At 44.7% G+C, this 22,779-nt stretch overlaps 1 protein-coding gene across 3 annotated transcripts in view; it reads left to right on the top strand.

Annotated features, from left to right (window-relative positions):
• The window catches only part of F13A1 (coagulation factor XIII A chain), a 433,590-nt gene that overhangs the window by 386,981 nt on the left and 23,830 nt on the right, over window positions 1–22,779 (top strand). For all 3 annotated transcript variants that reach the window (XM_003897009.5, XM_021936970.2, XM_017957544.3), the window contains 3 exons: window positions 1,069–1,157; window positions 8,745–8,898; window positions 16,427–16,714. In XM_003897009.5, coding sequence (XP_003897058.2) covers window positions 1,069–1,157; window positions 8,745–8,898; window positions 16,427–16,714 — 531 coding nt within the window. The remainder of the gene's footprint in view (window positions 1–1,068; window positions 1,158–8,744; window positions 8,899–16,426; window positions 16,715–22,779) is intronic.

Genomic DNA, 22,779 nt, shown 5'->3' with positions numbered 1-22,779 from the left:
AAAATATCTGTAAGCATTTTTACTAGGCTATAAAACATACTTCAGCCCTTCATGGTATGCATGGATAAGATATAAAGCAGTAGAGAAAATAGAGAACTCGAAAAATAATTATAGATCATCCTTTAAATTGTTGTTTTTCCAGAACCTGGCCTCCTTTTATGTCATGTGATTTCCTCCAAAGCTTGAGTATGTGGGGTATTTGTCTTCTAACTTGCCAACTATGCTAAGCAGCTGCAGCTCTGACCTCCCCCAGATTTTTACAAAATCACATCATAAGCCTCCATCTCTCTTTAATATGATAATATAAAGAATCAGTAGACTGTGGATATTGTGGATATTATGTTTATTTCCTCAGGTGTTGATATATTGATGGGCACACACAGGCACATGCATAAACATTCGGTGCATATTCATAGTGAAACCATGTTATAATCCTAGACTTTAAGGAAGAAAGTTTAGCACTTTCTGGTGTTCTGGTATATATATCATGGGGACACTTTAGAGATGATTAATAGCAGCTAATCTCTTATTAACTATGGATAGGTGGTAAAAATCTAAAGGATTTTAGAAGAGTAACATGGGCCTTCTAACTTCCTACATGCACAGTGGGCATGGCCAAAATGCACAGGTAATGTCCAGATTCTCCAGTTAAACTTGACTTATGTTCATAATGTCCAAAAACAAAAGACAAAAAGCAAAACAAACAGCAACAGCAACACAACCACAGAGGACACATCAACATTCCAACATTTCAGATACCACCCGAACAAGAGATAAATGCTGTGTAAGTCATCTGTTTGGCATGAACACATCTGGGTATGTGTCTGTAGGTGGCCCAGTAGATGCAGGAATAGTGTTGCCTTGTATTTATTTCCATGGCTTCAATTTTTGGCTTGAGGAAGCATAGCCAATGGATTCTCTTGAGCCTTGGAAAGTGTTTGGGCTAAATCATCAATGAAGTCGGGAACACTGGTCTCTACAGAGTCACCCTCAGTGCCATGCATCTTGCAGTATCTGGACAGAATTGGAGATGAGAAACTCACACCGCCCTTCCTCTGTGCAATGCAGGCATGTATCGGTGTGGCCCCGCCTCCGTTCAAGCCATCAAGCACGGCCACGTCTGCTTCCAATTTGATGCACCTTTTGTTTTCGCAGAGGTAAGTGGGAAGCTGGAAGAAAGTGCTGTTTTTCTTCCCAACTTCTTAACACCTGAAAGAGTAAGCTAAAAGTTGTTGCTTCTAAGTTTTCCAGGTACATAGTGTATGCTTCGTGTTGACAAAGGTAACTAGGCATTATTCCAACTTCCAGGCTATTAACGCTAAATGCAGTTCTTGTTTAACATTTTTCTTTCCTTGATATTTTGGGATTCTTACTCCCAAAAATAAATGCTTTACTAACATTAGCTTAGTTCTCTGCACCCATGAAGTAGGTATCAACTACTCCAGAGAAATTATATGACTAATGGATCTCTCAACTAACCATTGGTAGAGATGGGTCATGAATTGAAATTTCAGGACATGCTACTTCCCTCTGGGACTAGTCCAGCAATCCATGTAGGACAAAATCCACATACACACACCCAACCATGGTCTTACCCTGGCCTTTGCAATCTATGTTCTGCCATCTCACAGCATCACCCGTGGCCAGGGAGGGAGGGTTGAGTTGCCAAAGGAGGAAGGGAACCTGGAGGCTGCTCTAAAAGAATACAACCCACCTACAGGGTTGATGTGAATGCCTGGGCAAAGGCTCTGCAATTTCAGAAGAACTAGGCAGGGACTGGAAGCAGAAGAGGCTGTTAAAGGATACTCAAGGAGAGTTCTGAAGATCAAATTAAATGTAAGAGATGTTGGGTAAAGGAGAAGGCTGGGCTGCCAGCCTTGGAAGACTTGAAAGACTGAGAGGCAGGACTTCCCTAAGGTATATTTGCACCAATAAATACACTGAAATAATGTCGCTCACTTTGCCTACCTTTGGATGCTCTTAGCAACCCTCTAAAATTGTTAATATCATTCTTCCCATTTTACAGAAAAGAAAATCAAGGCAGAGAGTGGTTAAGTGACTTTCTCACAATCATCTAGCTAATAAACAGCGGTGCTAAGATTTGAAGCCAGGCAGATGCCTGAACGCGTACTGGTAACCATCGCACTCTAGTACTCTGGGAGGAGTAAATAGTTATTATTAATGTACACCAGGCACTGTACTGGGGGAAATTCTAAGGTTCAGGTCTTTAAGAAACATATTTCTAGATGCCAGGTGACAGGGCACAAACACACCGAACGTGAAATGACAACAAGACCAGTGATGCTATGGAATTAATTGTCAGGTGGGCTGTGTAGAGAGCACAGATCTGCATTCATACTATGCATGAGTTGAGAAGTAGAGGCCAAGAACTGAAGCAGGATGGCAAAGACCACAAGACACCGTCTAGGAAGGAAGGGCAACCTGGGAACAGACAGTGAGGATGCCTGTGGAAGTGTTCCTAGACAGTAGGAGTAGAGAACTGTGGGACCACAGGCGAAGGAAGGATGAGTAGGCAAAGGGATTAGAAAGCAGTCAGAGGACGGGAGGAGTACTAAGCAGGGGGTATGAGTTGAGCATCTGAATGCTGTGTGGGGGAAGTTGAAAGCTGTGATGACTCACTAGGATGCATCAGGGGTGTTGGAAGGTGGAGGCTGAAGGAACTCAGTGCGGGGGACCTCCCTGAGAAACTCGCTCCTTGTCCCTCCTGTAAGTGAGAGAGTTTTCACTGGGCAGGAACCTGGGAAAGGTGCTGGCAGCCTTGTGGAACACGGATTGGAGGGGTTGTTACAAAGTTGTAGGGAACATCGAGAGAGCTGGTCATCCCTCCAAGCCAGAGATGGAAAGGGCTTGAGCTAAACAAATGGCAATAACGAGGAAACGAGGAGGCAGGACTGAGAAATATTATTATTTAGAAGGCAAAAACAAGCGTCAAAATTCAGACAGCAAGATCAGGAATTTGAAACATACAAAGACCAGTGTTCATCTCATCATACCTGCCATAACAGTTTATAGAAGCCTTTGGAGACCAAGCTTACTGGACTTGGAATTTTATCCCCTCGATTTCACTTTGGGATTTGAAGATTTCCACAAACCTCCCCAGCTGCCATTTGATAGTTTATGATGCTACGAGAGCCTCTTATGAGGAGATCACTGTGAAATCCACAAAGCCTTGTATTCAGCCTTTTATTATGCGTTATTGCTGCAAAGAAGAAGAAGGGCCTCCCTCCACAAGTGAGCTGCCTAATAGCTGTAAATGCAAACGCTTTTTGCTATTATTAAATATAGATCGGGGTGTTATGAATGTCATCAGGATTTGCCGATTATAATTACTCCTTTCTCACCCACTGCAGAGGCGTGTCTGACAGAGGGTACAATTTGTTGCTTTGGCATGGGCTGTGCTCCAGGGCTGAGCCATTTTTAAGAGATGTTTGAGCTGATGAAAAGTGTATGAGGAATCTTTTCTCAAAGGTGCCTGCAGTGGGACCCCATGGAGAGCGTCATACGAGTTGACATGACTCAGGTTGGAGTCTGCAGCTCTCTGCTCTCCCTCCTCCTTGCTGCGTCAGCTCGCCTTCTCTTCCCTCCCAGAATGCTGACTTTCTTGGTCATTCATTCCTCATTTCCGGGCTTGATCAAGCATCATGTTCATTGACTATTTTTTAGTTTTCCCAGGGCCTTGGTCTCCGTGAGTGAAAGCAGAGCCTAAAAAGAAGAGGGATATGCCTGGAAAATGTCTTACCTTCTGTTCCTTTTTTCTGTCCTCCTCCACTTTGGAAGTTCACTCTCCTCATTTCTGGATTTCCGCCAGGGCTCGAAGCTTATTTCTCTTACCCCTCCCTTCCCATGCCCTCGCTGCTGCAGTGGGTTCCTGTAGATCTGAAGACCCATCTGCCTCTTATCTCCCCAGCTCATGGTGGCCTAGGGCTTCCAAAGAGGTGAGAGGAAGGGAGAGCTGTCCTAAGTGTCTGAAGTCGTATTCCAAGATTCCATGTTCACTAAGCACTCAGGGGTTCTTAGTGAAGAACTCTCTCCTTCTTGCCAAAGATAACTCTCTTCTGTCCTAACTTCTCATTAACTCTGCTGACCTCTTTCACAACCACTCCACCCCAAACTCACACACATACACACACACCTGTGCATACACACACACATGCATGCACGCACCCATGTGCACCCACACATACACATACTCCTGCCTACCCTCCCTGGCACTGAGATGATTTTGACAGGAGCAATAACTGGCTCCCTGGGACCACAGCAACCATCTCGTCGCTCAAGAAGCTAAGCCCTCCTCTGCTGTGGGTCAGCAGTTCTCTTATACAATAAGTGGAGATGTTTTCCTATAGATTATTCATTCTCAATTCAAACTTGTTTATTTTGCTACTATCTTACCAGATGCAGCCCATTTTTTGGCATCTCCTACTTGGCTGTAAAATAATCCTGTCATTTATTCAAATAGCATATAAAACTTTGAAATTATTTTAGCTTTCCTTCTTAACCTCCCTTATGCATCTTGCCAAAATTACCTTCCAAAAATTATCATAAATCCAGCCACTTCTACAATCTCTGTCATTACCCTCTGAGCACTGTACAGCACTAAGCTCTATGAAGTTACCTCCTAACTCGTCGTCCTGATCCCCCTCTTGCTGCTTCTTTGCCTTTTCTCCACAGATCACCAGAATTATTCTTTAAATGTAAATAAAAACTTCACACTCCTGCTCCAACCCTTCTAGTGGAGTTCTGCCACCCTTACAATAAAATTGAACATAAATTCTTACAAGATTCCATGGCTTCCCTTCCACTTCATCCCTTGTTTATTTCCCTCCAGCCATACTGAGCTTTTTGCTCTTTGGAAAGCATCCACACATCCTCTTGGTTCCGCACTTTTGGACATACTGTTCCTTTTGCTAGGAAAGCTGCCCTCACTATCTTTCACTCTATGGAGGAAGAATGCTTTGCCTGCTTTGTTCCTTCTCTGCACTCAAGTCTCTGCTCTGGTCACCTCTTCAAAGAGGCCTTTACTCACCCCACCCCACTCCACCTAAAATATCACCATCTGCCCTGTTGTTTTCATCCTCCTACCTTAGTGTGTGTTCCATTTCTCCCTTCTAGCATATGAGCTCCATGAAGATAGAAGCTGTTGTGTCTTCATTGCTGAGAGCAGGATCTAGGGTCCAGCACCAGGAAGGCCTCCTGGTCCAGGAGGGCATTCACTGCCTCCATGTGCCCTCTGAGGAGCAGCATTTTCTCTGCGGAGCATGCAGATGAGGTTATCTCCACTTGGGAACCAATGAACAAACCAAAGCAAACTCTGTCCAGGGTCCTGAAAGCAAGAGCACATCTCCAGCCTCAGTGGTGAAGAGCATATCTTCCGCCACCTGTGGACAAATGTTCACATTCTATGGGCCCGGGTGGACCTTTGCAGAGAGCAGCCCCCAAGCCTCCTTCCCACTCCACTTGTGCTGAGAACCTATGGCCCCGACCAATGGTAGAGGCTACTATGTAGGAAGTGCCTGTACTTAAGAGGCAAGGGTTTGGTGTTGTGAAAAGAACACCCAATTTCATGCACCAATGCCCAGATTTTGTGTGACGATAACTTCTTCAAGTGTAGGGGTAGAAAAAGGTGATCACTAACATTATATTACATTCAGAAGAAGGAAGAGAATTTAGCCTTAAACGTAGGGCTTTCACAAGTAGTACCAATCTATCCACCAGCCCTGCAAGGAAGGTAGGCTCAGAGAGATTCAGTAACTCATCCAAAGCCACACAGCCTAAGTCCAATATTCCTTACCATACACTCTGAACTTAGCTACTGTTCTACCCCAGAGAGTCAATTGATTTTGGGTGGGGCCAATCATGATGCTTTTTTAAGCTCCTAGATGATTTTCTAGTACAGCCAGAATAGAGGAACGTTCCACTACAGGCTGAAACCAAAAAGAAAGCTTTCTAATGTCACTTGGAAAGAATTATTTCCCTCCACATACCACCCCAACATACATATACAGAAACCACCCCATACTGGTGTTTCCCCTCTCCTTTCTCAACAAAGGACAGTGCTGTTGATCTGTCCTGAGATTTTAGCCTACATATTTTTCTGAAACCATATTCAAGGTGGTGGGGGGGCGGCAGGAACTAGCCACTTTCATATTTAGCTTGTCTCCCTGGAAAATCATAAGCTGTTACAAGGCTTAAGATGATATTTATCATTATTGTTGCTACAATTTGAAAGTGGAGGAGGTCGCCGTTTGTACTTACATGGCTTCCTCCAGAGGGAATGCCAGAATTCTCAGGCAGTTCATTTAGTTTCCAAAATGACTAGTATTCCACAGGTATCTGCTGTGTCCTCTCCTGTCCTGATTCCTGACTTCACATTTCAGCCTTTCACAGCATGTGGCTAGCACCACCAAGTTCTGGCTGCTCTGCTGAGGAGCAGGGCCACCATTTATCAGCCTCAGAAATCTGAGCCGCAAGCGTGGAACCATCTCACCCCTCAAGCTGGTGCTCATGCTCCGGCAGGGTGGTGTAGGAGAGGCAGTGTGCTGTGAAGGCCAAGGGCCGGGCTATGGGCTGGCCCAGGGCTTGCGCTTCTTCTCCACCAGCTCCCAGCCATGAAACCACAAACACTCTGCCTCCCCCTTCTGAGTCATGGTGCCCTCATCCATAATACGGTTACAATACATACCTCACAGGCCTGTTGTTGTGAGGTTTAAACTAAATCCTTTATAAAATGTCCCTGAAACATTGTAGGTATGCAGTAAATGTTGGCTATCTCCTCTTTAGTAGAAATCCAATTTCATGTGCTCAGAACATTCTGTGAGAAAGTAAAATTGCTCTCTTTAACCTCAACTTTAAAACCTAGGGATATATCTTCAAGTTTCCCCATTACCTAATGATGACTATTATATTTTTTACTCAATTTTGAAATGTACAAGTCATGTTCACATAGATCTTATCTCACTCTGACCTAAACTGCTCCCATAAAATTGGCAGAACAAGTTTAATCATTTTTATTTTATAGAATCAGGAACTGAAGTTCATAGAGATTAACATGCACTTTCTACAAGGACACACCCACTATGGGAACCCAGGTTTCTTGCAGCAAATCTAGTGTTCCTCTCAAAGGCCATCTAGGTTTCACCTTGGCTGTTGCTATCTAGCCAACCCCTGACCCCACTGCCCCATGTCCAAAGTATCTTGTACTTATTCTTTCATGGTACTTATTGTACTATATTACAGGGCTTCTCAAGCCTGACTGTCCAACAGAATTGTGTGAGACCTTTTGTAAAATATAATGACTTTAGGGCCTCACGTGATTTAGGTCCCACCTCCTTAATCAGGCATCTATTTTGTTAAAAAAGTTCTCCAGGTGACTCTGATGCACAGAATCATGCTTACTAGAGCATAAACTCTGTAAGGGCAGAGATCAAATCTATTTTGTTCATCATTAGGATTCTGAATCCTTGAACAATATCTGGCAATACTATTAAATAATATATTATGGTCAATAACATTTATTGAGCATTTACTGTATGCCAGACACTGTGATAAGTAATGTATGTGCATTTGTTTCTGTTAATTCTGCCAATCATCCTATGAAGAAGGAGTTATTGTCACTCTATTTAAAGAGTGGGTAACTGAGGCTTGGAGAGGAGCTTGGGAAACATTTAGTAAATACATCAATGACTATTAGCAGTACAATTCATGCTTCCTGCCCGCTTCCATGATAATAAATGGAATTCTCAAGAAAGCGATTGTAAAATATGTAATAAAAGACTCTGGTAGAGTCAGCTTTCAGGCACACATTAGTCATTGTCTCTAGAAAGTAGAGTGGTAAAGCAGAGCCTTGGGAGAGCTTGGGGGCAGCCAGCATGGCCCCAAGACACTATTTCCAAGTCCCACAAATAGCACATTTTAGTGGCTGGACCAATAGAAAATAGACTGAGTTCCTCCTAGATCATTTAATGTTATTGTTCAATTTAAATACTTTTGGCTTCAAGTAGCAGAACTGATGTGGCTGAAACAGATGGGGACTTATTTTTCTCATATAAGAAATCCTGAATTAGGTGGTCCTGATGCTGGCTTAGGCATTTAACAGCATCATTAAATCACCTAAATACCCAAAAGCCTCTCAGCTTTCTACTCTGCCACCTTCTCATTGTCGGCCATGTTTCTGTTCACTGTCTCACGATGGCCACACAGCTTCAAGCATTCCTTCACTTCACCTGCAAACACCTGAAAGCAGAAAGGGAAGGGCAAACTCATGCGTGTACCTCTCTCCTTTTTCTAAGGGGAAAAATGTCTCCCAGAAGTCACCTAGCAGACTTCCTCTTCCTCCTGGTAGTTGGTCACATAGTCACAGTTAGCCCAAAAGCAGTCCAGGGAGGCAAGCGATGGGCATGGTGGCATGGCGGCATGGCATTGTCTTCTCTCCCATGGGAGGTAGGACTTATCAGGAAGACAGAGGAGAGAGAAAAATGGTTGCTTCTTAGGCAATGTATTGTCTCAGCCTCAAATAAATTTTATTTAAAGTACTGCTAAATAAAGTAGATTCGCCTTTAGAATATATTCAAAATCTGTTTGGTCCTATGATACAAATCCAATGTTGTTGAAGAAAGGGGCGTGTCAGCTCCAGAGATCTCTAGACGACTGCATTATGGACAGTTAAAGACTTTAGCAACAACAGGCATGTGATGATGGCTAATGCTCTCCTCTCCTGTTTTCAGGTCAACAGCGACCTCATTTACATTACAGCTAAGAAAGATGGCACTCATGTGGTGGAAAATGTGGATGCCACCCACATTGGGAAATTAATTGTGACCAAACAAATTGGAGGAGATGGCATGATGGATATTACTGATACTTACAAATTCCAAGAAGGTAATTTACTAACACTGAATGAAGATTTATTTGCCCAAGTCCATTTAGTACTTATTCATTGTCACTCAGAGATGAGTTCCAGAGAATGCGCTGGCATTTGCTGCATTTGGTAGCAACAGCAGAAGTATAAACTTTCATGCGTGAAAGACACATCACATATGTAATTTTTCATTGTAGTTTTCTTTGCTAGCTTGCTTTGGGCAGGATTCTCATTCACATGGCTTGTGAAATGATTTGATTTAAAGTCATATCTATTTTAACAGAATATAGAATATGTTCTTGCTCATAAGAACCTTAATTTTAAATAATCCTATTAGAAAACACTGTGTAACTAACATAATTTTAGTTCAATAATAGATATTAAAATAACGACTTCACATTTGTTTAGTACTTTACCAGTGATTTTCACATACATTGTTCCATTACATTATCATGGAATACTACAAAGCAGATAATACAATATTAATAGGACAATACAATCTCTCTAACTCAGGACAATTAGGCCGAAGGCCAGTTTCAATTATAAAATAATGTCATGGTGGGTTTTTGTTGACTTTTATTGCATAGAATGTTTCAAATGGCACTACTGAGTTTAATTCTATCTCAATCAATGCTTAGTGTCCACTCTATGCCTGTAATTGGTTTGGTGCTGGAGATCCCAGCAGTGAGCAGGATCCAGTTCCTGTCCTGGTCTGAGTGATAGGATTATTGTGCAGAGGGGTCTTTGGAAACAAAAAGTAGGGACCTTTAGTCCAACTGTTTCAGAGAAAGAAAGACTTGAGAAGCGAAGTCGTGGACCTCAGTTAAAGAAAGCTAAACAGGAGTTTCCAGGCAGTGGGAACATGATCAAAGTTACGAGGCGTGAAGCAGCCCTGTATGTTTAGGGTCCTGCAGGCTCAGAATGCCCAGTAACTGGAGACTAAGCTGCCCGAGGCCAGCAGTGGCCAGGAACTGGAGGACCGTGGGTGTCTTCATGATGAACATGCAATATATTTTGCAAATGATTCACTGCCAGAGGTTCTTAGGAGTATTTACTTTAGTGAATGGATAAAAATGACAAGTAATTAGCATATACCTAAATATTCATTGGAATCCATGAAGTGTTAAGGAGTGCAGAATTTGTTTTAAATATTTTAGACAGTCACCCTGCTCTTATTTACAGAAGCAATTTGCACTATAAAGAAGAAGCTTGCTGAATTGAGAACACTTGTGCATAGTCTCAGAAAGTCAGAATTTTTGTTATCTGAACTAGTGAATTTTCACTGTATTTTTGAAATGCTTCATTTTCCTTTTCTGTTGGTTATCATCCATTGCATAACACAGATACAAAGGTGTTTTTTGTTTTTTGTTTTTTGTTTTTGTCATTTGGATTTTTCCTTAAAGGAAAATTTAAAACAATATAAGTGCAAATAAAACAAAACAAACAAGAAATGCCCTCTTACTATAGTTATAAGCAAAAAAAGGTTTGGAAAAACAAAAAAAGAAAGTTCATAGAAAAGTTAGCTGCAACATCCACTCATTCGTACATTCATCCGCACGACAGCTGGCTCTTACCACCTGCCATCTTCCAGTGCTGTGTAGAGCTGGACACATGCACAGCCCTGCCTTCCCATGCAGCTGGGGAGAAAAGCAGAAGGCAGCCCTCACTGTGCTGGGTGAGAATTGCTCTGGCACAGGGTGGACAGGTGCTGCCGGGCGCAGAGAAGGGCTCCCAGCCAAGGATTGGCAGTCAGGGAAGGCCTCGTGGAGGAAGTTAGTGATGGGCTCGCTAAGCCCAAAGGACACAGAAGAATTGGCAGGTGAAGCTGGGGAAAGAGGTCCCCAGGAAAAGGCAGTAAGGTAGAGATTGTGGTGAGAACTCTCCTATTTGGAGGAAGTCCTGACCCGAGAGAGTAGCGAACAAAAGTTGCACCCACAGGCAGCTAGGGGCAGCAGGAAGCGAGCTGTCCACATGACAGATGTCTCGTGGAAACCATGGAGCTGAGCACAGCTGCCATTAGCTGTCAGCACGGAGGTGACAGTGAAGGCCAACTCAGGAGTGGGACAGAATCAGATGCCATGAGAGGAAAGACCAAAACCCAGTCCACGAAACAGGAGTCAGGGGCTTGGCTGGGGGTGGCTACCAAATTAAAACAAAATGTGTCTGCACTGCATGAGGAAGACATCTGAGGTCCAGGCCTCTGGAGTTTAGCAAGAAGGCAAGGCTGAGGGAGAGGGACAGTGTGGAGGTCTGGTCCAACTGGAAGAATCCCTAAACCCACACAGATGGTTGTAAGAGACAATTCATCCTGCTTCTGGGCTGGAGTTGACCCCAAGTGGATAGTTCCTTAATCAAGGGTGGCATATACATTTCAAACTGGAACTTTGGAAATGACCACGTAGAGTGTTGTTTTGACAAGAACACCAAGACTGCATCTGAATATGGTGGGCTAGAGGGATTGATAGCCGCCACTGGCCACTGGCATGCAGTGAGGACTCGTCATATCTGTGGCTCGGTGCTTCCCACTCTGATTCTCACCATCTGATTCTCACCCTGATTCTCACCGTTGAATCTCTTATAATTTCTCTGATCCATAAATGCTGAGTGTAGACACCAAAATATGGAAATGAGTAGAATCACAGGAAACAAATTATTACTAGATTTAGGAATTAACTATTTTAATGAATTAAATCATGGAAAGATCATTTTCACTTCAACTCACTAAAGCTTATTATTAATTTTATAACTTTTTTCGAGATATACAATTAAGAAATGATAAGACTTTGAAAACCAGAATTCTGAAGACTTCTCCAGTGGCAATATATCTTGTTTGATGACAATGTGTTGATTCCATTCCCTCTTTGCTCCCAGGGTCACTGGTATTTCCACTTCTCCTTCTCTATTGTCTCCTTCCAATCAGCATTTAAGCAGGCTCAAATGTCTGCTGTGTTTTAAAAAAAATTACAAAAATCTTTTTCACCACTGTCTTTTCCTCCTCGCCTCCTTGCCGTCCTGGAGCGCTGCCTGGACTTGCATCCTGCTGTGTTCCTTCTCCACTCCTTCCGCGCACACTCTGTCCTGATTTCTGTTACCAGCACATCCTTGAAGTTGTTCTCAAGGTTGCCAAGACCACCCAATTGTCAGACTTCAGCTTACTTGACCTTCCTACACTTCCTGGTGCTGTTGTTCACTCCCTTTCCTTGCAATTCTGTCTTCTCTTTGTTTCTACAATGTTACTTTCTCCTGGTTCCACCCCCTCCTACCTGACCCTCTTTTCCCATCTCTTTTTGACTATAAGCTTTCCCCTTTCTTCAGCCCCTTCCAATGCCACTTCATTCTAGGCTTCTATCCTTGAGTTCCATTCCCACCCACCTGAAGTTCTTCCCACATAGCTGGTGTTAATGTTCACGTATATACTGATCACCCCATGTCTGTGTCTCCACCCGGCCTTTACCTAAATGTCCCACAGAAACCTGACTTGGAACTTCGCAAATGATACCACTCACTCCCTCCCTCACCTCAGATCTGTTTCTCCCACTGACCCTACTCTGGTGAAGAGAACCACCATCCACTCAAATTTAGCTACTTAAGAATGAGTCGAGCAACAAATCCTCGAAATGTCCCCTCTGAAATTGTTCTCAAATGCATCCCCTCCCCTCCAGCTCCATAGCCTGAAAATTAAACATTATCTGGTGTGTACAACTCTTAATATAGTTCCTGACACATAGTAAGTGTCCAATAAATGTTTCCCCTATTACTAGTAATTCTATTATTCCTGCCATACTACTCCTATTCGTTTGGCCTATGATTAGTTTTCTCCTGGAAAAATACTTGCTCTAGCTTCCCAATTCCACCTTACTTCCTCAGGCCCTCCTTTCCTCAGTCTAGCCCTTGCCTTGCTGCCAAAGTAATATCTGAAACATAAACCTGAGCCTCTGCAGCTGGAAACCATTCTCAGCAAACTATCGCAAGAACAGAAAAACAAACACCGCGTGTTCTCACTCATAGGTGGGAATTGAACAATGAGATCACTTGGACACAGGAAGGGGAACATCACACACCGGGCGGTTGTGGGGTCGGGGGAGAGGGGAGAGATAACCTTAGGAGAAATACCTAATGTAGATGATGAGTTAATGGGTGCAAAAAACCAACATGGCACATGGATACATATGTAGCAAACCTGCACGTTGTGCACATGTACCCTAGAACTTAAAGTATAATAAAAAATTCTTTAAAAACTCTATAAACGCATAAAAACAAAACAAAACAAACAAACAAAAAAACCTGAACCTCTTCCAGCACTGCTTAAAACCCCCACCCCCTCTCTCCCTGTGGCCTCCAGGGCATCCAGTCCTAACTCACAAAGCCTCTTGCTAAGTGGCTTTTTGGCATCTGGTGACTGCACCTGCTGAGCATGCCCCCACAGGTATTATATGCAGAGGCCAGGGACCTGCTAGCAGTTCCTCCAACAAGCCAAGCTCCCCCTGCCTCCCAGGCCTTGCCAGGACTCCAGAAACGCCGAGAAGCCTCCCACGCCCCTTCCTGTCCCCATGCACTGCAGGCCAACCTTCGTCCCAGCATCTGTGGTGAACACATCTGTGCTGGGATTGCTCTTCACTTGTTCCTTCTGCACCAGTGAGGGAAAGTCTGTGTCTCTCCTCTGTGCCTAGTGCCTAGCACGGTGTTTGGAACATTATGGAGTTTCCAACAGCGTGAGATGATTTGAATGAATGGTTACTGGGGAGGCACTTTCACAGCTGGGCTTGGTTGAACATAAAATGTCCTAAACTGGACCATTATGAAGAGGAAAATTTTATCTCTGGCTGAAAGCAAAGTGCTTCTCCAAACCTCAATCCTTCAGATCCTCTGTGCCAGGCTGGGTTTCAGGGCCTGGGGATGCAGAGGTGGACAAGCCATATCATGTCTCTGTTCTCATGGAGCTTGCATTCCAGCAGGGAAGATAACGTCACATAGTAACTAGCACTGTGACAAGGAAGAGGAAATAAAGCCGAGAGGACTAGAATTGGGGGACATATTACACAAGGTAAGAGGGGGAGGACAGGGGAGGTGACAGTGGAGCTAAAGCCAGAACAATGAGAAGAATCTTCGTCCAACGTAAAAGGGCTCTTTTATTACATCCTAGTTAATAGAAAGATATTTTTGACTTTGCACCCAGAGGCTGTAGAAGAATCTCAGAAAATAAAATCTGGCTTTGGATAAATCTTTCATAGCACTAAAATGTTGCCTGTGGCCCTGAATTATGTAAGACGCCAGAGCACAGAGCATAACTGTAGAGAAACAGGAATTACTCTGCCAGGCTCTGGGAAAGCCTGCAGTTGTTTTCTCCTCTCCGGGTCTGTGCTTCCTGGAACAGCCCCAGCCTGCCTGCCTCTGCCTGGCGGTCTCTGCTCACAGAGGCTGCTGCTTCCCCAGGAAGGAAGCTCCAGGTTCCTCCACCCACGGCAGGTCGTGAAGTTGCTAATAGCTGCCCTCAATGCTTCTTCTCCCATTCCCCTCACCTTGGCCAGCTCAGCTCCTCTCTGATACGTTCCTGCTGCTCGAATTTGCCTCCTGCATTTTGCCTCAATGCATATTTGGCCCCCATCCAAAGTGATCATCATTAATGCTCTCTTCTCATGGATCTATTGGCCAGATGATTTCTGCTAAAATATTTCACTGCAGTTCCCTTGTCCTCACCCCTACTTCCCTTTTTCTTATCTCCCTCCGTGTTCTCTAGCCGATGCTTGTCCTAGACTAACAGTTCCTGGCACATTCTTGCAGTCTTGACAATCAGGGAAATCGTTAATACACACACACACACACACACACACAAACACACATACACACAAATACACATTCATATTTGTACGCAATGCCTTCTGGCATTTTCTCTGCCTTTGCAGAGTAGCTTCCACGTATTATGTATCTACTACCTCTAATTCACCTAATAAACCTAGGATGTAGACACCCTTATTTTACGAACAAGGAAAGTGATGGTAATAATAGTGTCTGTCTTGTAGAGTTGTTATGAGGATCAAATGACACAATGCACAATAAGCACTTATCCCGGTGCTTGGCACACAGCTAGCCCTCAGTGAGGGTTGTGATGATTCACTGACCTCTCAGTCACCATTGCATTTCATTATGAACTAGATAAAGTAGAAGAGAGTACCTTTAAACTAGCATAATTATAAAACGTAGGATTCTTAGTTTAAAGTGATTTTTTTTTCACTAGCCATTCTAAAACCTAGTTTTTACAAGCCAAAAAAATGAATTTGCCTTCATCTTCTCATCTCTATCCTTAGGGATGCACAAACATAAACCCAAAGGTATTTAGGATGGAAAAGAGGGTAACAACCATCCCTCACATCTGCACGAGCCCTGTCCCCAAGGCAAAGCCTTTTGTCCAAGGCTCTGTAAGGACCATCCTCCCAGCTTCTCGGTATCTAAGGCACAAGCTCCCTCTGCGGCCTGACTTGTATCTGTATTTTTTGCCTCCTCACTTAGACAAAGCTATGTTTTTCTTCTTTCAGAGCTTACTATCCTCCTCTTCCTCCCTTCATCTCCATCACAAAGACTTTGGAAACCCTGCACAAAACATTTTCGTAAAAGCAGCACATACACCTCAAACTGCATTAGAACTTAGGTGCACCACCATATGTCAATAGATGTCCCTCAAAAAACTGCCCTCAGTGTCAGATGAGTTTGGGAAACCTTGTGTAAAGAAAAGCAAAGAGGTGTCCTTGCTGCTGGGCTTCACTTAGAACCTCTAATCTGCTAATGAAGGTGGAGAACATCTCCAGGAGGCGCTGGACAACTAGTGCCCCTCCAAGGGATCTGGGGACAGGGCTCGTGCACCTTGGTCAGGGTCACCTTTTTAACGTCTTGCCAGAGCCCAGCATCCTTGGGGACTGGGGGATGCAAGTTTTGGTAAAAAACGATTTCTGCCTTCTGCCACAGCATGGGCGTTGGGGGCAATGGCAATTGAGTAAGATAGGGAAGAACAGGGCAGGAGCCCTCAAGGGTCAGCTCAGCAAAGAGCAAGTGGGACAGGCCCAAGTGGAAGGAGAGATGAGGAAGACAGGTCTTATTGGGAGAGGGGATTCACAAATCAGAGGGAAAGGTTACATTGCAGGAGGTGGAATGGCAAGAGGCAATTATTCCCAATTGTTAGAGGTCCCCAAATTCTAGCCACATGGCTGGGACTAAGGAAGGCAAGCAAACTGACACCACAGTTTAAGAAGAGATAGACATTGCCAATTTTACCTCCCACTCCCTGAAATAGTGGCCCCAGAGAAACCCCTTTCTGGATAGATCCCAACACTGTCACCTCCTAACTCGCAGCCTAGGCTGGTCACTGACTCTCTGGGAATCTGACATTGCAGAATTTATAAAATAGGAATAATGATGGCACCTGCCTCCCGGGGAGGTCTGAAGCTTATTTTATAGAAGCACCCCAACAAGTGCAGCACACAGTGCATCCATTAATGTGACTTTCTCTCTGGTGGATTGTATTTTTCCCTGTCATTATCTCTGGATCTCCCCCAGGTCAAGAAGAAGAGAGATTGGCCCTAGAAACTGCCCTGATGTACGGAGCTAAAAAGCCCCTCAACACAGAGGGTGTCATGAAATCGAGGTCCAAAGTTGACATGGACTTTGAAGTGGAAAATGCCGTGCTGGGAAAAGACCTCAAGCTCACCATCACCTTCCGGAACAACAGCCACAACCATTACACCATCACAGCTTATCTCTCAGCCAACATCACCTTCTACACCGGGGTCTCGAAGGCAGAATTCAAGAAGGAGACGTTCGACGTGACGCTGGAGCCCTTGTCCTGTAAGCTAACAATGGTGTGGTTCTCTTTGAGACTTGCTGTCTGGCCCCTGTCTTGCTAGGTGTTAATGCCCATTGTAGCCTCATATCAAAGTTAAAGTTCCCCCAATATCTCAGAAGTGTGAGCCTCACAGGGAGAACTCACTTATTCTGCAAAAGCCTCCACTTTTTTTTTTTTTTTTTTTTGAAATGGAATCTCGCTCTGACACCCAGGCTGGAGTGCAATGGTGTGGTCTCGGCTCACTGCAACCTTCACCTCCCAGATTCAAGTAATTCTCCTGTCTCAGCTTCGCAAGTAACTGGGATTACAGGCGCCTGCCACTATGCCCGGCAATTTTTTGTATTTTTGGTAGAGACGGGGTTTCACTATGTTGGCCAGGCTGATCTCAAACTCCTGACCTCAAGTGATCCGCCCACCTCGGCCTGCCAAAGTGCTGGGATTACAGAAATCAGCCACCACACTCGGCCCCAAAGCCTCCACTTTCATCTTCATATCTCATGCACAGAAGTGAGCATTGAAATTTTCAAAGCCTAGAGCCCCTGAGTCATGAGAATTAAATGTAACTTCTTGCTATTCAAAGTGTGGTGCATGAGCCAGCTGCATCACATCTGGCTTTTTTTTTTTTTAATACTGAATCTCATGTCCCACCCCACACCTTCTGAATCAAAAACCATGTTTTGACAAGATCCCAAGGGGACTGGAGTGTACAGGAGAGTTTGTGGAGCATGGATCTAAATGATCCATCTCAGAAACAGGCCCTTTGCTGATGCCTCTCTCCCAAGTTAGTGAAGTCTTTTGGGGGCCATCCAGAATGAATGGTGTGCTTTGCTTTCCCATTCAAAAGGCAGGAAGATCTACGCGCTGCACACAGGCCGCTTCTTAAAAATGCTGTTGCCTGTAATCCCAGCACTTTGGGAAGCCAAGGTTGGCAGATCATCTGAGGTCAGGAGTTCAAGACCAGCCTGGCCAACATGGTGAAACCCCATCTCTACTAAGTATACACAAATTAGCCAGGCACGGTGGCAGGCACCTGTAGTCTCAGCTACTCGGGAGACTGAGGCGGGAGAATTGCTTGAACCCGGGAGGCCAAGGTTGTAGTGAGCCAAGATCGTGCCACTGCACTCCAGCTTGGGTGATAGACCAAGACTCCGTATCAAAAAGAAAAAAAAAAAAGGAGGCTGGAGACAAATAAATGTCATCTAGGAGGGGCCTATGAAGGGGTTTTCTACCTCTGCCATCTCTTGTGGGGCCTCTTTCTCGTCCTTGCATACACATCCTTCCAAGCATTTTCATCACTATAAAAACAGAATATTTTAAGAAGATCAGGGTCCACATGCTGCAGCTTACCTTGGGGATGACAATCTCAAAAAATCACATTTCCTAGGAAGTTCATATTTGGTGGACACAATAGTTGACCACACGATGGGCAACACGAGTCAATTGGAAGAAACTGGTCTCCAGGCAGAGCATGAGTTAGAGCAGGTTGCAAAGGACCTCAATGCTTTGGGGCACCAAGTTCTGTTGGCCTGACGTGCGGCACTGAAAAGAAAAGTGCACAAATAATAATTTTGACAAAGCAAAAGCAAGCAAAACTAATACACTCCCCGGGATGGCCAAGCCACCAGTCTCAGTTGCTCTCAAGCTCTCTGGATTCTGTGGCTGTCACAGATCATGGTACCCTTGCTGAGGTTTCGGAAAATATTCCCAGAAAAATGAGAAACTGTTTTTAAAAATCCTGATTCCAAGGAACTTCTTCAAATTTGAAGGAAGCCAATCTCCCTAGCTTCAGTAATAGAACTAACAATTAAGAAATCACTATAAAGGCCAGGCGTGGTGGCTCATGCCTGTAATCCCAGCACTTTGGGAGGCTGAGGCGGGTAGATCACCTGAGGTCAGGAGCTCGAGACCAGCCTGGCCAGCATGGTGAAACCTCATCTCTACTAAAAATACAAAAAATTATCCAGGCGTTGTGGCAGGTGCCTGTAATCCCGGCTACTTGGGAGGCTAAGACAGGAGAATCATCTGAACTCAGGAGGCACTATAATGTTTTGTTTTGTTTTGTTTTGAAACTGAAAGATTTGGCGCTTTTCTTATTCCTAGGGTAGTAAAGGTAATTTTCATGGAAAAGAATAGTCAGTGTAAAGGACTGAAAAGGACAACAGTCATGGGGATTGTTTAAAACAGGCAGCCACATTTGATTTCAGAGAGTTTTGCAAATAGAGAATTCTGGATGTAAGCGATGACTGTGTAACCTACCAGCTATGTTTCCTGAGCGAGTTACTTAAGCACTCTAAGCTCTCTCCCCTCATCTGCAAAGGGGAACAATAGCACGCACACCACAGGGTTCTTCATTCATTCCCCAAACCTTTATTTAGTGCTTGCAAGTCCGGGTTCTGTTTTATACTGGAGACACAACAATGCCTATTCTTACTGAATTTCTGATCTCATGGGGAAACCAAACAAACAAGTGAATCTATACTATAGTTATATGGGTAATAGAAAAATATAAAGCAGGTTAAGGAAAACAGAGAGTACTTGTGGAGGTGGTCAGAAAAAAAAAAAAAAAACCTGTCTAATAAGGTGACATTTAACAGAGACCTGACTGAAGGTCAGAAGTGAGCATTCCATCCAGAAGAAACCGTATGTGCAAAGGCCCTGGGGCCAGAGCATGTCTGATGTGTTCAATGAGCAGGAAGGAGCCAGAACAGGAACAAAGGTGGCAAGGAGGCAGTGCTGGATGCAGACCATATAAAGAATTGTAGGCCTTTATAAGGTCTTTGGTTTTTATTTTCAGTGAGCTGAGGGCCTTTAGAGAGTTTTGAGCAGAAATGTGGCATAATCTAACTTAGGTTTTGAAAAGACCACTGGCTGCTGTGTTGAGAAGAGACTAAAGAGGAAGTAGGGCTGAAGGTTAGAGACTGGTAGGATGTTTCTGCAGACGCTACACTGAGAGGTGCTGATACTAGTGATGGAAGCAACGAGAACTAGTCTGATCCGGGCATGTGCTGAAGGTGGAGCCCGCCTGATTGGCTGATGGACTGGATATGTGGTGTTAGAGAAGGAGGGTGTGGAGGAAACCAGATGAGTGATAAATGTGAAACGTTTGGCACATGGTAGACTCTTAGTAAATGGTAACTGCCAACATGTTTACATTTGGGGAAACTGAAGCTGGAAAGATGAGTCGATGTGTTCAAGCCCCTAAACAGCAATGAGAGGCAAAGCAGATAATAGAGTAGACAAATAATAGCAGTGACAGTGAGCCAGTTCAGTGTAAACTTGGCCCCAAGTGGGCCAGTTCCCTTCCTTGTGCCCCCGTTACCTGGAGTCTAGCACAGATCCTTAGACAAAGAACCAAATATCAGGCCTTTTCCCACCTCACAAGTGTCCTGTCTCGTAATCTCCTTCCCCTTCCCTCTCTAATCCAATTAAAGAACGAGCTTGTATGGGTGAGCAGAATGATATCATTCTCTCAGTCACTGACCTAGGGACAGCTGACCAAACCTCTGCCTGAGTCCATGGGAACACATCTCCCACTCACTTGGCCGGCCCCAGCTTGTCCTGAATAACTTGAAGGGAACTGGGGACTCTTTGTTCCTGTGCCCTGCAGGCAGGTGGCATTAACTGTGAGCAATAAATTGTGTATTGAAATATAAATTAAATCGCAGTATATTGCAAAAAGCCACATAACTTTAGGCCTTGATCAAGCATTCTTAGATGCCCCTGTTGCAAAGAAAGTTTTCCAAGTAGAATGGGAGGCATACTTTCTAGATCGATGATTAAAGGAAATGCGTGTGCTAGAATCAGCTTGGGAGATCTGAATAACTTAAACCTCTCCGTACCTTCAAAGGTGCTATCATTTCCACTTGGCTATATTTAGTTTTCTTTGCTTTTTGGAAAAGAGATGAGGCAGCTCCAGTCTGTGTCTCCCTTGGCTTTCCCCAGACACCGTAAATGATATTGGCAGCATCCCAGCCCCACCGCTCACAGCGCGAAAACCTATTCCTCCTTCTCTTGCCACGTTTAATCAACTTTATCTAGAACAATTTCTTGTGCAGTGGCAAAACACAGCACTTACATAACATACTATTTCAGAAGCACTGTTCTCTTGGGCTCTGAAGCACAGCCTGGTTTCTTTAGTGCTCTGATTTAGGGAGCGTTCTGCCTCAGAGAAGAGAGGGTCCTGATACCGAGATTATAAAGGTAGCAAGAGCCTCTGTAAAGAAGTCATATCCCACTAGCGAAAAGAAATCCAGTGGTCAAACACAGTCCTCTAGAAATAGCCAGGGGAAGTCATTTTATTATTGTTATTACTGGAGGCAGCTAGAGGCAAAATGCAGGTTCTTCGAGGCCTTCCACCTTGCCATTTCATCCATTCTTTCTAGAGACACGACAAACTGACCGTTTATGCTCATCTGAGGCTGTAACCAATAGAGGGCCAGAACCTCACTCATCTAGACTATTAATCGCAAGGGGAGTCACGGAGGAAGCAGGGTCCAGGCGTAGGTCGAAAGACAGCAATAAGAGCCGGTCATTCCAAAAGGCAGGACCTGGGGGCCAAGGTCAAGGCAAGGTCACAGCTTTAAAGAACCAGCTCTAAATAGAACAGCTCTGCTCCAGAAATCAAGCCAACAAAGCTAGCTCTTTAGTGCTTGCCTAAAATAGACCAATACATTCTGATAATCCACCTGCTGTATGCGGGGTTGCTTGGTTTCAGCACCATTGACATTATTATGGGCTGGATACTTTGTTGTGGTACTATCCTGTGCATTGTAGGATGTTTAGCAGCATTTTTGGCCCCTTTCCACCAGATTCCAGTAGTAACTCACCCTCCACCCCAGTTGTGACAATCAAAAAGGTCTCCAGACATTGCCAAATGTCCCCTGGGGGTAACATTGCTCCCTATTGACAACTACTAGTCTACGATGACCAACCTTTCTAGTTTTCCAGGGATCGATAGGGTTCCCAGGATGCAGGCCTTTCAATTTAAAATCCAGGTAGTCCTCAGTTCACCCTAACTCTGGCCCTAACTTACCCCTTCTGCTGTTAGAACCTCCCATCTCTCAGAGCATCTCACACTTGAATAGGCATTGTCTGGGATCTTATTCAAATGCAGATCCTGACTTCAGTGGTGCAGTAAGAAGTCAGAGACCCTGCATCTGTAACAAGCTCCCAGGTCTGCAGACCACAGGAGGAACAGCAAAGACCTAGACTGGAAAGCCATCTCTTCCACTGGAACCCAGGCTGTCTGCAGGGCTGATTCCACAGGGATGCCCCTGGTTGTTGGAGTGGCCCTTCTCAACCCTGGCTGCACATCAGAGTCAGCTGCAGAGCTTTTAAAAATACAGGTGTCTGGGTCCTCCAAGGCTCTGATTTAATTGGCCTGGAATGAGATCCAGCTTGGTCGGTCTTTAAGGTCCCCAGGTGATTGTGATATAGAGCCAAGACTGAGGACTCTTCAGTCTGAAGTCTTGGAAGCAGGCACTGCACTTACGCATCTGGAAAGAGACTTCCAAATAGAAGTGCTGCCCAAGGCAGAGGCCTTCCCAGCCTCTTGGTCTTCAAGGTCCAGAGCCAGTTGCTGCAGATCCAGCACAGGTGCGAGAGTTCCTCTACAGATGATGGGCATGGCTCAATGCACCCACACCTTCGAGCCAGTGGGGAGTCAGGGGCCCTGCTCTCTGCTCTGGTTCATGCCCATCCACAGGCACTCCACGCTCCTGCAAACTGCTGTTCCGTACAGCAGACTAAAATGTATTACCCTCTGCACTCGAATTGTTGGCCATGAAGCTGTTTCCTTCAATAACTTCCACAGAAAGGAGAAGTCTTTGGCAAAAGCCAGAAATTGAGAATGAAAGCAGTAAAGACATTCAGGTCTGTGGAGGTTCATAGAGTCTGTTCCCTGCGGCTGGGGATGGAGGAATGAGTCACCCATTCACCTGCAGGGTCTGCCAGCTGTCGGCTCATGCAGGCATCTGGCTCCAAACGGGTAGCAGCGAGTGCACACCTGGGCTCAGCCTACAGAGAAACTGCCCATTGCTCTCTAGAATCCTGGACAGTGGGAAATGGG

Source organism: Papio anubis, chromosome 6 (genome assembly GCF_008728515.1).
Source record: "Papio anubis isolate 15944 chromosome 6, Panubis1.0, whole genome shotgun sequence".
NCBI lineage: Eukaryota > Metazoa > Chordata > Mammalia > Primates > Cercopithecidae > Papio > Papio anubis.
This window is presented reverse-complemented; position numbering and strand designations above follow the sequence as displayed.